A 14,613-nucleotide genomic window follows, 5' to 3' on the forward strand; every position below is an offset into this window, starting at 1 on the left:
AGAAGACTACGCGGCAGAGGCCCACAGTCACAGCGATAAGTGAAAGGGAGGTGCAAAAATAAGTTGTGTTTTCATCTACTACAGCAAAGTGATAGGCTTTGTAAACATTTTACACCCAGATAGAATAAAAGGGTATCTCACATTTACAACGCATTTTTACAACAACCTAGCATTACTACAAATCTTTTACAACTCACATGCCTTTACATCGCAGGCACAGGTAATAAGCAACCTTTATTTTCCTTCAAGTTGAAGGGATGGGTAGTGGTAAGGGATTTTAAAGGGTTCAGGAATGGGTATCAGTAAAGACTTTAGAGGTATGGGGTTGGTAAAGGGAGGAATAGGGTTCAGGGATGGGTAAAGGGAGGTAAGGAGTTTGTAGGGTTCGCAGGTGGGGTAAAGAGTTCAAAGGTTGGACATAGACTGTGATACACATCCCCCTAGAGCTCGGGGACCGTGGCCACTGTGCACTTTTGCAAACGCATTGGGGCTGGTAGATATTCGGAGAAGTCACAATCCCAATGTGAGACAATATAACCATATATCAGCTGTGCACTGAAGTGGGTCACGGCTCGCCTACATTTTCACACACACCACCTCGTGGAACTCTTTCAGGGAGGGTGCCAAAGGGCACCGGGGGATATTGGACCATTCACCGGTGGAGGAGTCTATGTATGGACCGGTGTGGCACTGGTCTCTCCCGCCGCGGCTGTACCCCTACTTATTCAGGGATCACGAATTTCGGGACCGGTACGAGAAACGCACTGAGCAGTACTTTGCAGAAAATACGGACTCTGTGCAATCAGATTATAAACTTTGGGAGGCATACAAGGTGGTTGCCAGGGATTTTGTGCGGGCGACAACCGGGGCTAAGCGCAAAGAAAAATGCACGCAGTGACAATTTGGAACTAGAGATATGTCTGCTGCTATTGTTACCTACTTGAAGAAATGTTTTAAACTGTGAATTTTATAAATGGTTTTGTAGAATGTTTTATCTGTATACTTTTGAATTGTTTAAAGTCTAAATAAACATAATCTTGACTTGAACTAGAGATAGTGAATCTCGAACGGGAAATGGGGTCGGACCCTGCAGGTGACACCAGGCATAAACACGCACTCCAACTCAAGCAAAAAGAACTTAGACTTGGAAGAAAACGCCACCCGTACACACGATAGCCACGCAAAGGCGGATATATGACTTTGGTTATAAAGCCAACAAATTAATTGCATGGCTAGAGAGACGGGATAGGCGACGTAACTGGGTTATTGAGATTTGGACCACAGAGGGCGTGCAGAGGAGGAATGGTGCAGATATTGCCGAAGTATTTGCAAGATATTAGGAGGACATTCATCAGTCACAGACCCAACGGGGACTGCAAAGAATTACTAAAGGACATAGCGTTGCCAACGCTTGGGGCAGAGGATAGGGAGGCCCTGGACTCAGACCTGGTCATAGAAGTAGAAGGTGCCATAAGGGACTTGGAGTCTGGGAAGCGGCGGGCCCGAATGGGCTACCCGCAGAGTTATACAAGTGTGTGGAAGGGAAGCTTGCCCTGACCATGCTCAACATGTTGTAGGTGGCGAGGGTGGAGGGTCAGCTTCCAGAAGATCTGAGGAGTGCAACCATAGTCATCCCAAAGAAGGGAAAACCCCACGATCTCTGCAGTTCCGATAGACCCATCTCCCTCCTGAATTTCGATGCTTAGGTGTTAGCAAAAGTAATAGCAAATCGCTTGCCTACTCTTGCAGATGCTTTTTGCGTTGGCACTTGAACCACTGGCCGCTTGGGTACGAGGGACCTGTTGTGAGGTGGGGGATGGGAAGTGCATCTCTCTATGCGGGCAATACTCTGCTGTATGCCCATAGACCTCGAAAAGCATTCAATAGGCTCATCCATATATTACAGACTTTTTGTACATACTCGGGATTCTGCATAAACTGAGATAAATCCATGATGTTCTCCCTGGTGGCCGAGCTCCCGGCCCAGACGTCGACGTGTACGGAACTGGTCCGGAAGGAATCGTTTAAATACCTGGGCATATGGATTAGAAAGTTGGAGGCGGAGTTTATGCAGTTAAACATAATTGCACAGCTGGACAGGTTGAGAGACGACGTGGCCCACTGGCGCTGACTACCTGTCTCCCTTATTGGTAGAGCAGTTCTATTCAAAATGGATGGCCCTCCCACGTCTATTATATGCAGTACAGAACACCCTGTATAAGATTCTAGTGGGTTTCTTTCGGGCTGTCGAGTCCAAGCAGCGAACGTTGTTGTGGGGGGTGGCAGCCCAAGGAGCGTGCTTAAAAAGCTTCAGCACGGTGTATACGAGGGGGGGTTGGCTGTTCCAGATATTAGGAAATGTTACTGGGCCTCACAACTTATCAACATCAATGGGTGGGTCTTCTCAAAGCTCAAGGAGCCGGCATATCAGGTTGACAGATTAGCAATGGGCAAAGAGAGCTACCTGGCTGAGCTTTATAAGAAGAAGGATTTAGAAAAGGGGGTGGTGATGAACAGAGTGTCTGAGTTAAACAGACCACTCTTACCCAGTCCAAAGATCAGGGCTTGATCCATCACCGTTATTTATCTCACTGCCCCATCCCAGCTCAGAACCTGGCTATATGCAAATCAGTCTGTCCCTGGCCCAGTGCACCATGGGAACAGGGCAGACTAAACTACCAAGCCAATTCTTCACCAGAAAGGAGACAATATGTTGTAAATATTTTTGTCCACCCTAAGCGTGGAAGGGTATACTCAGATGTGAGTCCCTTGCTCATTGCACCATCAGGATTCAAGCAAGCCGGGCCGAAGAGGCTGAAATGCCAGAAACCGGTCCCCGGTAGCTTGTTTCCTTCCCAGTGTAAGAATTGGCTTTTGTAGTTTGGTTTGCCCTGTTCCCATCATGCACTGGGACAGGAACAGACTAATTTGCATACAGCCAGGTTCTGAAACTGGGATGGTGCAGTGAGCTAAAAAACGGTGTTGGATCTAGCCCTGATCTCTTGACTGGGTGAGAGTATTCTGTTTAATTCAGAGACTCTGTCCCTCACCACCCCTTGTTGTAAATATTTTTGTCCACCCTAAGCGTGGAAGGGTATACTCAGATGTGAGTCCCTTGCTCATTGCACCATCAGGATTCAAGCAAGCCGGGCCGAAGAGGCTGAAATGCCAGAAACCGGTCCCCGGTAGCTTGTTTCCTTCCCAGTGTAAGAATTGGCTTTTGTAGTTTGGTTTGCCCTGTTCCCATCATGCACTGGGACAGGAACAGACTAATTTGCATACAGCCAGGTTCTGAAACTGGGATGGTGCAGTGAGCTAAAAAACGGTGTTGGATCTAGCCCTGATCTCTTGACTGGGTGAGAGTATTCTGTTTAATTCAGAGACTCTGTCCCTCACCACCCCTTGTTGTAAATATTTTTGTCCACCCTAAGCGTGGAAGGGTATACTCAGATGTGAGTCCCTTGCTCATTGCACCATCAGGATTCAAGCAAGCCGGGCCGAAGAGGCTGAAATGCCAGAAACCGGTCCCCGGTAGCTTGTTTCCTTCCCAGTGTAAGAATTGGCTTTTGTAGTTTGGTTTGCCCTGTTCCCATCATGCACTGGGACAGGAACAGACTAATTTGCATACAGCCAGGTTCTGAAACTGGGATGGTGCAGTGAGCTAAAAAACGGTGTTGGATCTAGCCCTGATCTCTTGACTGGGTGAGAGTATTCTGTTTAATTCAGAGACTCTGTCCCTCACCACCCCTTGTTGTAAATATTATAAGAAGAAGGGTAACACGTCCCTCCCGATTCACACACAGCCAGTGGTCACGGCATGGCGGAAAGCAACTAAAATGACTGGCTGGGAGGCTAAACTCACGGAGCAAACCCCACTATGGAAGGGAGATTACCTGGGTGAAGTGAAGCACCTGGAAGGATTCAAGAGATGGAGCCTTATAGGCATCGACCTGTTGAGAGACATCTGTAAGGCAGGAAAGATGATTGAATTTGGTAACCTACGGGTGGATTTTCAGATGGGGAGGGAGAGTATCTCAGATATCGGCAATTACGACAAGCACTTCATTGCCATCTGAAGGAAGGAGATCTGTTACCGGAATATACACCACTCGAGGACAGACTTCTCCCGGATCCATGATAGACAGAGCTGTATCCCTCACATACAGGAAGCTAGTAAACAACTCCCCAGCCTGCCTGGGTCCCTTAAGGGAGGCCTGGGAGTCAGATGTGGGTCTACTCGAGGATGACTGGGCTGAAGCCCTTCAGAGACCCAAAGAAATAGTTATTAGAGCACGATTTAGGCTAATTCAGCTTCATATTTTGCATTGATCATATAGTTCAAGAATGGTGCAGTACCTTATTGGAAATTGTATGTCCGAGGAGTGTGTGAGGAGCTGTGGTTAAAAGGGATCATTCTTCCATATGTTGTGGTTCTGCCATAAAATTCAAATATACTGGAAGGGCCTGGCCCGGGTGATGACAACGGTGGTGGGTACCCAGGTCCCAGCCGAGGCGAGATGACACATCCTTGGAGTGACGGGCGAGACTGTCTGGCTGAAATGGGCCAAGACCTGGCTTCCCTTGGCAGGAGGAGTGGCTAAAAGAAACATTGTCCGGGCGTGGGGTGCAGGGGAGAACTCGTCATTAGAATCTTGGAAGAAAGATTTGGACTGATGGCACAGGGCGGAACAATCAATATACCAGAGCAGGGGCTGCCCACATAAATGGGAAAAGATATGGGGAGCATGGACAAAATATATAAGTTAATGGACAATGCCACGAGGAGCGACTCAAGGATCTTTAGAGAGGCTATACAGCTAGTTGGACCCTGGATCGCAATAGTTGCAATAGCATGTGAATGGGAAATCTAATATCTGAAACCTAATGTACACACTGTACAGGTCAATCCACACCTTTTATTGCACTTATTTGAAGTATATGTTTATTGTTTAATAAATTAAAAAAAAAATAATGGTTCAGCAGTAAGTAGAGGTCAAAAGTAAAAAAACACAATGAATATATATATATACATTACAGAAAATAAATTTAAGGATAATCATGTTTAAAAATAAAACAAAAAACTACGTGTTCTAAAAAGTATGCATTACAACATTACTTTACCATGTGGTACAATACTTTCCATTTTAAAGGTATGCATTGTAATAAAAGTTGTAATGTGCAAAGATTTAAAGGCTTATGTTATGTCCGATATTCTTTAAAAAAAAAAACACAAGCATTTCACAACAGCAACTACCTGTTCCCAGCCTTCTGCTTGCCCAGCACTACTTATTCCAGAATTTAAAAAATATATATAACGGGGAAACCTTTATTCAACGACCACTGGACAGGATGACTGTGGCCAAATGGAACACTTTCCATGCACGCCTTTTGGATGGACTATCCACAGAATGGCTGACCGGATTTGAGAATGGCCAAGAGTGTTTCGGTCATTCTCATCACAATAGCACATCGCTTTGAATGAACACCTTCCAGAAGCTTCAGAGTCTGCTCAGAAAAACTTTGGCCTCTGATTACTACAGCTCAACTCCTGTTGAACGGGTGGGTAAAAAGGAGGGTAGGTCATGGTTGCCTAGGGTGAATGTGTGTAAACCAGGGATAACTCATCCGATCATAAACATGAGTAGGAGGCAAAATCCTAAGGGCACACACAATTTAGCCATGTATGGGTGCATTAATTATGCATACGTGCTATTATTAATGAAGTTGTGTTACTACGTTATATAGTACGGTTTCAAACTTTAAACAATTTAACAGCACTGCATTCTGTTGGCAAACAACCTACAAGGGGCATCATGGAAAGCTGGGTCTGCGCAAAGAAACCAGACATCCAAGCACAGAGGGATGGAGTCCCGCACATTACACTGGAGCAGGTCTTCAATCTGTGGGGCGCGACCCCCAGGGTGAGCCGTGGAGTCCTGGGAAGGGGGTCGTGGATTCCCCAGCTTTACTTGTGTCTGCAATCCAATACATTTAAGAAAAAGCCAGCTATCCTGTGATCACTAATTTAGATCATTATCAGCTGAAGTTTTATCAATTGAGTCTCTAGTGCTGTGAAAAGCTTTCATGCCAAGGAGCTTGCTTGCCTGGATGAAATGCAAATGTGCACTATTACTTAATCTGCAAGCGTAACTGGTACTTGGGAGCTGGTTCTGGCTTTAATTGTTCAAATCACTCCAAACTTTTGATGACAAAGATCTGTTTTCTTGAGTGGTAGTGCTAAGAGTAAACAACTGGGCTGTGAAGTGCTTGCTTTTAATGTTAACTGCATTTGCACAGCCCTTAGTACCCCTAGAGAGAGGTGTTGAAGGTCAGTTATTTAAAAAAGAAACAGCATTACATACACTCGAGTATCACTAAAATCTACATTTTGGAAGCACTATTTTATTGCAAAAACTATTTGCACGTTCTGCAGCACTCCATCTTACACTGTGTGTAATGCACGTATAAAATAATGACTTACATATTCACAATGCTTTCAGTCATAGCCTGTGACCTAGCACTAAAAATGCAGGTCACAATTCCCCACTGCACCAATCAACATGAGGCCATTTGTTTTTAGCTACACCTTTGACTACACCCGATGCTCACTGATCGTTGTTGTCTCTTCTAGAAGATTCCAAGGCCGCACGTGCCCCTCATGTACGAAATATGACGCGCCCGCAGCCTCTCTGCTGGTAACAAGAGTCCTTGTCCCTGCTCAGTAAGCGCTTATAATATTAGACACCGAGGCTTTAGAGACTAAATAAAGAAGAGAAAAAAGCATTTCTGTAAATGAGGAATAAAACCGCTACAATGCATATTTGGAGTGAAATGTGGCGACTCTGGAGGGCAGTGTTCTTGAACAAAACACTGCAATGATGACGCTGCAGTCGGAGCGCTACAACACTATGAAGTGGTACAGACGGAGGGGGCGAGACGACCGTGGTCCCCACATCAGAGAGGCGTTGGCCCGGCTTAGCTCTAGCTAGGAGGCTGGCAGACAAGGTCACATAAGCCGAGGGGCACGTCTGGGGGTTTCCAGCGCTGTGAAGCACCCCTTGTTCGGGCGATGCTCTGTTCTCAAGTGAAACAAAAGAAGCGACCATGGCCTCGGCACTGAGCAGCCTCTTGTTCTAGGGGGCGAGTGGTGTTACGAAAATGTATCCGCGTTCCTTCCCGCACAGGATGGCGAGGCCAAGCTCCAAGGCCGTGGGCTTGGAGACAAGACAACAGCAACATGCTGGGGGCAGCACAGCTTGGCTGCCAGGGTGGCACGTGGAGGCCTGGACCATCAGGGTGGAGCAGTGTCATGACACCTCTAGCTGTCACAGGAGAGCGAACACCCACAGGGCATCTCACCCTACCCACCGATATTCCGATACTTGGACCCAAAACAGAGATCCACCAATTAACCTAAACTTGGCCAGCTGTACCCTTGCTATTCCAGTACTGGGGCCGATACATATGCTGCTGTGTGAGTATACTGAAATCCTAACCTGCAACACACCCAGTCAAACCACTACTGAGGAACCACTCTGCAAGTGTAAAGGAGTCGAACTAGCCGCACCATGTGAGGAACCCACACCCAGCTCCGCCAATGCACCTCAATCCAGACCTGCAGTGCTGTACGCCACTCCAGTGCTTGTTTACAGTCAATGCACCTCAATCCAGACCTGCAGTGCTGTACGCCACTCCAGTGCTTGCTTACAGTCAATGCACCTCAATCCAGACCTGCAGTGCTGTACGCCACTCCAGTGCTTGCTTACAGTCAATGCACCTCAATCCAGACCTGCAGTGCTGTACGCCACTCCGGTGCTTGCTTACAGTCAATGCACCTCAATCCAGACCTGCAGTGCTGTACGCCACTCCGGTGCTTGCTTACAGTCAATGCACCTCAATCCAGACCTGCAGTGCTGTACGCCACTCCAGTGCTTGCTTACAGTCAATGCACCTCAATCCAGACCTGCAGTGCTGTACGCCACTCCAGTGCTTGTTTACAGTCAATGCACCTCAATCCAGACCTGCAGTGCTATACGCCACTCCAGTGCTTGTGTACAGTCCCACAGCTCCTCCTGCTATGCCAGTACAGCTCCTCAAGTCCACGTGCTATTCCAGTGCTTGGGTACAGAGTCCCACAGCTCCCCATGCTATGCGAGTACAGCTTCGCCAATGCACCTCAATCCAGACCTGCAGTACTGTATGCTACTCCAGTGTTTTTGTACAGACTCCCACAGCTCCCCCTGCTATGCGAGTACAGCTCTGCCAATGCACCTCAATCCAGACCTGCAGTACTGTATGCTACTCCAGTGCTTGTATACAGACTCCCACAGCTCCCCCTGCTATGCGAGTACAGCTCTGCCAATGCACCTCAATCCAGACCTGCAGTACTGTATGCTACTCCAGTGCTTGTGTACAGACTCCCACAGCTCCCCCTGCTATGCGAGTACAGCTCTGCCAATGCACCTCAATCCAGACCTGCAGTACTGTATGCTACTCCAGTGCTTGTGTACAGACTCCCACAGCTCCCCCTGCTATGCGAGTACAGCTCTGCCAATGCACCTCAATCCAGACCTGCAGTACTGTATGCTACTCCAGTGTTTTTGTACAGACTCCCACAGCTCCCCCTGCTATGCGAGTACAGCTCTGCCAATGCACCTCAATCCAGACCTGCAGTACTGTATGCTATTCCAGTGCTTGGGTACAGAGTCCCACAGCTCCCCCTGCTATGCGAGTACAGCTCTGCCAATGCACCTCAATCCAGACCTGCAGTACTGTATGCTACTCCAGTGCTTGTGTACAGACTCCCACAGCTCCCCCTGCTATGCGAGTACAGCTCTGCCAATGCACCTCAATCCAGACATGCAGTACTGTATGCTACTCCAGTGCTTGTGTACAGACTCCCACAGCTCCCCCTGCTATGCGAGTACAGCTCTGCCAATGCACCTCAATCCAGACCTGCAGTACTGTATGCTACTCCAGTGCTTGTGTACAGACTCCCACAGCTCCCCCTGCTATGCGAGTACAGCTCTGCCAATGCACCTCAATCCAGACCTGCAGTACTGTATGCTACTCCAGTGTTTGTGTACAGACTCCCACAGCTCCCCCTGCTATGCGAGTACAGCTCTGCCAATGCACCTCAATCCAGACCTGCAGTACTGTATGCTACTCCAGTGCTTGTGTACAGACTCCCACAGCTCCCCCTGCTATGCGAGTAAAGCTCCGCCAATGCACCTCAATCCAGACCTGCAGTACTGTATGCTACTCCAGTGCTTGTGTACAGACTCCCACAGCTCCCCCTACAATGCCAGGGCAGCTCTGCCAATGCACCTCAAGTCCACCTTCTATTCCAGTACCGGTGCGCACCACACACGGCTCTGCTATTACACGGGTCTCTGATGGAGTTAGCCATGCAGTGATGACGGAAGCACCCACCTCTAGGAGATTCATCTGAAGGGTTTCTTGAGCACAGATGACCCAGGTGGTATCAGGTCACTTTAGCAATCTCTGGTGCATGGACTGTAACAGTCAGGAGGGTCTATAGATCCACTTAACGAGAACAGCTGTGCAGAAGAGAGCCAAAAAAGATTACAAGTTGGAGTGCTGTAACTGAATAGAACAAGTAGATGGCTTGGGGAGTGGGCAAGCATTGCGTTCATCTAGGACTCGGGAAAGATGTCCAGATTGCAATGCAAGGAAGGATGACATTCAGGGACATGGGGTTCACTGAACAGCGCGCTCCTTGTGTATCCGACTCTCCCACAGTAGGCTCCGGCCCGTCCTGCTCTTGTGGGTTCCAACGTTGTCAGTAGAGAGGTTTCCTTATGGACAGAGCTCAAGCTTTACTCCTTCAAATACTTTATTTACCAGGTACGCGGTGTTGAGCTACACGCAATTAACATGGGGCGTCTTACGACTGCGGGAGGTGAATTATCCACACCGCACTGGGCAACTCGAGAGCTCTTGATTGGCAGAATTACACACACCTCACATAGAATAACTCGAGAGCTCTTGATTGGCAGAATTACACACACCTCAGAGAATAACTCGAGAGCTCTTGAATGGCAGAATTACACACACACCTCAGAGAATAACTCGAGAGCTCTTGATTGGCAGAATTACACACACCTCACATAGAATAACTCGAGATCTCTTGAATGGCAGAATTAAACACACCTCAGAGAATAACTCGAGAGCTCTTGATTGGCAGAATTACACACACCTCACAGAGAATAACTCGAGATCTCTTGAATGGCAGAATTATACACACCTCAGAGACTAACTCGACAGCTCTTGAATGGCAGAATTACACACACCTCAGAGAATAACTCGAGAGCTCTTGAATGGCAGAATTACACACACACCTCAGAGAATAACTCGAGAGCTCTTGATTGGCAGAATTGCACACACCTCACATAGAATAACTCGAGAGCTCTTGAATGGCAGAATTACACACACCTCACATAGAATAACTCGAGAGCTCTTGATTGGCAGAATTACACACCTCAGAGAATAACTCGAGATCTCTTGAATGGCAGAATTACACACACCTCACATAGAATAACTCGAGAGCTCTTGAATGGCAGAATTACACACACCTCAGAGAATAACTCGAGATCTCTTGAATGGCAGAATTACACACACCTCACATAGAATAACTCGAGAGCTCTTGATTGGCAGAATTACACACACCTCAGAGAATAACTCGAGAGCTCTTGATTGGCAGAATTACACACACCTCAGAGAATAACTCGAGATCTCTTGAATGGCAGAATTACAGAGAATAACTCGAGATCTCTTGAAAGGCAGAATTATACACACCTCAGAGACTAACTCGACAGCTCTTGAATGGCAGAATTACACACACCTCACATAGAATAACTCGAGAGCTCTTGATTGGCAGAATTACACACACCTCAGAGAATAACTCGAGATCTCTTGATTGGCAGAATTACACACACCTCACATAGAATAACTCGAGAGCTCTTGAATGGCAGAATTACACACACCTCACATAGATTAACTCGAGAGCTCTTGATTGGCAGAATTACACACACCTCAGAGAATAACTCGAGAGCTCTTGAATGTCAGAATTACACACACCTCACATAGAATAACTCGAGAGCTCTTGATTGGCAGAATTACACACACCTCAGAGAATAACTCGACAGCTCTTGAATGGCAGAATTACACACACCTCACATAGAATAACTCGAGAGCTCTTGAATGGCAGAATTACACACACCTCAGAGAATAACTTGAGATCTCTCGAATGGCAGAATTACACACACCTCACAGAGAATAACTCGAGAGCTCTTGAATGGCAGAATTACACACACCTCACAGAGAATAACTCGAGAGCTCTTGAATGGCAGAATTACACACAGCTCAGAGAAAAGAGATCTCTTGAATGGCAGAATTAAACACACCTCCGAGAATAACTCGAGATCTCGAGTGTGGGAAAGCTCGGCACACCTGCGATCACGGTACAGACAGCTGGAGGTGCAAAGGCAGGGGTTGGGATAGTCTGTTTTGCACTGAAAACCAGTTTAGAGTTCACCAGCCACTAACCCAGACAGACATTTCAGAGAGTGAAGAAGATTCTGAGGTGGTGATGGGTGACAATAAGGCTTAAAAGGACCAAACCATGCATTCAGCTGTAACAAAGTGGCCATCACTCCAGGAGAGGGAGCTAATGAAACAAGGCCAGGCGGCTCAGCCACTTATCTATGAAAAGGCCATGATAGTCCTCACTTACCAGTGCACAGGCACTGCTCTGCTGTCCAATATTGTCTGAGCGGTACTCCAGCTGAAGCGCACAAACTGGGGGTAGCCGAAGACAGGGTCCAGTACCTTGGCCAGCCAATCTTTGGTCTTGGGGTCTGAAGAAAATAAAGATTAAATGTAAGAAAAGTGCAGTTATGGTAATTTACATACCCCTATATTATCACTGGACGGCATGGACAAGACCATATATAAAAAAAAATCTACATTTTGGACTTCTTATGCATTATTCTACGAGACCAAATACTAGAAAAAGGGGTGCAACATTTTAATTATGCCTGCTAAATCAGACTAATTCTGGATATTGAGCACTTCACAAAAAAGTACTAAGTTTCCCAAATTTCTTTAAGGCTGTGGAAGTTCAACTCAGCCCATTCCAATGGCCGGTTGTCCTGATCCAAATGGGTGGGACATCAGTTTGCACTGTGTCAGGGATTTGCGTTTTCTTGCTGTTATACAAGTTACATCGGAGAGACACAATGCCCTCTGCCCAGCTTGGGGTATCACATTTTCCAGCTTCAGAAGTTGTGCCCATGTGTTTTGGCAGTTCGGGCTGGACTGTGCCCATGAGGCACAGGGCAGACTGATTTGCATATGGCCATGTCTGGGATTGAGCTAAAAAATGATGGATTAAACCCAGATCAGTTTACTGGGGTGAGTGTTTGATTTGCTCAAGCGCTCAGTCCATCACCCCCTTTTATATCGCTTTGTTCGCCCTAAGTGTGGCAGGGTATGCTCAGACGTGAGTCCCTTGCTCACTTTGCCACTGGATTCAAGCTAGCCTGGCTGATGACGGCTGCAATGCCAGAAACCGGTCCTAGGATGCTTGTTTCCGGACCAGGGAAGACATGGCTTTGGCAGTTCGGGCTGGACTGTTCCCATGAGGCACGGGGTCAGACTGATTTGCTTATGGCCATGTCTGAACTGGGGTGGCAGAGTGGGCTAAAGAACGCTGATGGATTAAACCCAGATCCGTTGACTGGGGGTGAGGGTCCATCATCCCCTTTTGTATCGTTATGTGCTTTTGGCAGCTGGGGAAAGGTAACTGTTCTTTCTGTTCTGGACTGAGGAGGGCCAGTTTCTAAAAAGTTAAAATTAATTTTGGTTTGTAATATATACAGTTGCCTTTTTTTGTTTAGGTGTATGCAGTTGCAAGGGGTCATAAAATCTAAGAAATACAGGGTCACTTCACAAGCCTCCTCAGTCTGTAATAGTTTCCCGTCTAATTGAAGTTGCTTGCTTTCATAGGCAACTGCCAGGCTGTTCTGTTCTAAAGAATACAAGTCCTGGCAATGCCAGTAGATCTGGTGTTAGCTGCCAGCCTTTTGGTTTTGTCAATGTTTGTCTTCCCAAGATTTTTGATTCAGTTTTTGTGGGAGCCGACAGGCCCTTCAATAAAACTGGCTAAAATCAAAAACTATTTTTGTCCTCAAAAAGCAGATATTGCCGCAGTAGGCCTGGTCACTGAAAGGAACTACTTCGTATGGATGTCCTTGCGCCTCGTAATTGTTGAAATTGATTGAGCACAATGCGCTCACCCTCGGTGACGTTACCCAATGGCTGGAGGGGCTGACCTCTGCCCCAGGCTTTGACGGGCAATAGAAATATGTGGATGACAGCTGAACAATGAACAACTAGTGTTGGCTCAAGCCCCTATATGTAAAAATATTATATTTAATTACAATCAAAGGAGAAGGTCTTTGCGAACATCAGGCCAAGAAATCGTCAGCTATACACATCCGCAGGCGGAGGGCAAAGGGGCTCGGGAGCGGAATATCCGCCTATTAACACCCCCCAACCACCCCCCACCCCATCTAGCACATCCAGTCAACTAAGAGCCATGGGGACTCAAACTATCTATGTTATTGGCGTGGTTTCATGGCACACAAAAGCATAAAGCTCGTCGTATCAGATTATCAAATTAAGTACCGCACACCCTCCTGATGACTTCGGTGCGGGCAGGAACACTGCATCGCAGGAACATCTTTACCCAATAACAACCTTCAATAATACATATGTGAGGGTTTCGAAAGATGTAAATATCAAAAAAGGACTAGCTAGGTTGTGTTTTACCAATGGAGACTCAGTACGTATGACGGCAAACCATTTGGTTTGGTTGTTAAGCCCTCACCCACCGACCTAGTCGGTGGCATGCTTCATCATCGGGCCCACCACAGTAACGCCGAATGCGTCCCGGGTGTGCTTCGACTCCAGATTACTGAGGAGCTGGTATACTTCTCTGAGTGTGCTGTGAGGGGGTGTATAAGAAAGTGAATTAAAAGCTATGCTGTAGGTCCCAGTGCCCGAGGGTATACAGAACTTTAATAGCTGGGCCCACGCTAGCGTATAAAAAGGCAAGCGGACGCGATGGAGCAGGTTATGAACTCCCGCGTCCTATGTGGTCGACATGTTTCAGCCAGGCCTTTTCTTGTTATAAAACTGGCTTTCCTCAGGACCAATGAGAGTGTGGGTGAAAAAATTAATATTAAGTGAAGTGTTTAAAAATGTGTCGCACACGCTAAGGTGCTATACGTGTGTGGAGGGGGGTTCCCTCCGCTTTACTGTACACAAAACATAAAGGACGAAGACAGACGTACATGGTAAAGTCAGGTAAATATTAATTACCAAAAACACAACGTCCTGCCGGCAAGTTAAAGGTGAGTGAACGACCTCTATCGGCGGGAGTATAACGTGGCCATGAAAATGTATGGCGACAGTGTAAATAAAGGGCGTTTCTTAAGCGAAGTGAAAGTGGTGGACTAAACAGCGGGAGATAGTCAATGAGTGAGAATGGGTAATTCTGTTTCCTCACACATGCTATTTGCTGTTAAA

General features: G+C 47.0%; 1 protein-coding gene across 3 annotated transcripts in view; it reads right to left on the minus strand.

Annotated features, from left to right (window-relative positions):
• RNASEH2A (ribonuclease H2 subunit A) overlaps positions 1-14,613 on the minus strand; it is a 91,182-nt gene that overhangs the window by 17,626 nt on the left and 58,943 nt on the right. For all 3 annotated transcript variants that reach the window (XR_015309047.1, XM_086959101.1, XM_086959100.1), the window contains exon 7: positions 11,756-11,879. Coding sequence is in view for 2 of the 3 variants with exons in the window: in XM_086959101.1 (XP_086815227.1) it covers positions 11,756-11,879 (124 nt within the window). In the remaining variant the exon portion in view is untranslated. The remainder of the gene's footprint in view (positions 1-11,755; positions 11,880-14,613) is intronic.

Source organism: Lissotriton vulgaris, chromosome 1_1 (assembly GCF_964263255.1).
Source record: "Lissotriton vulgaris chromosome 1_1, aLisVul1.2, whole genome shotgun sequence".
In the NCBI taxonomy this organism is placed as follows: domain Eukaryota; kingdom Metazoa; phylum Chordata; class Amphibia; order Caudata; family Salamandridae; genus Lissotriton; species Lissotriton vulgaris.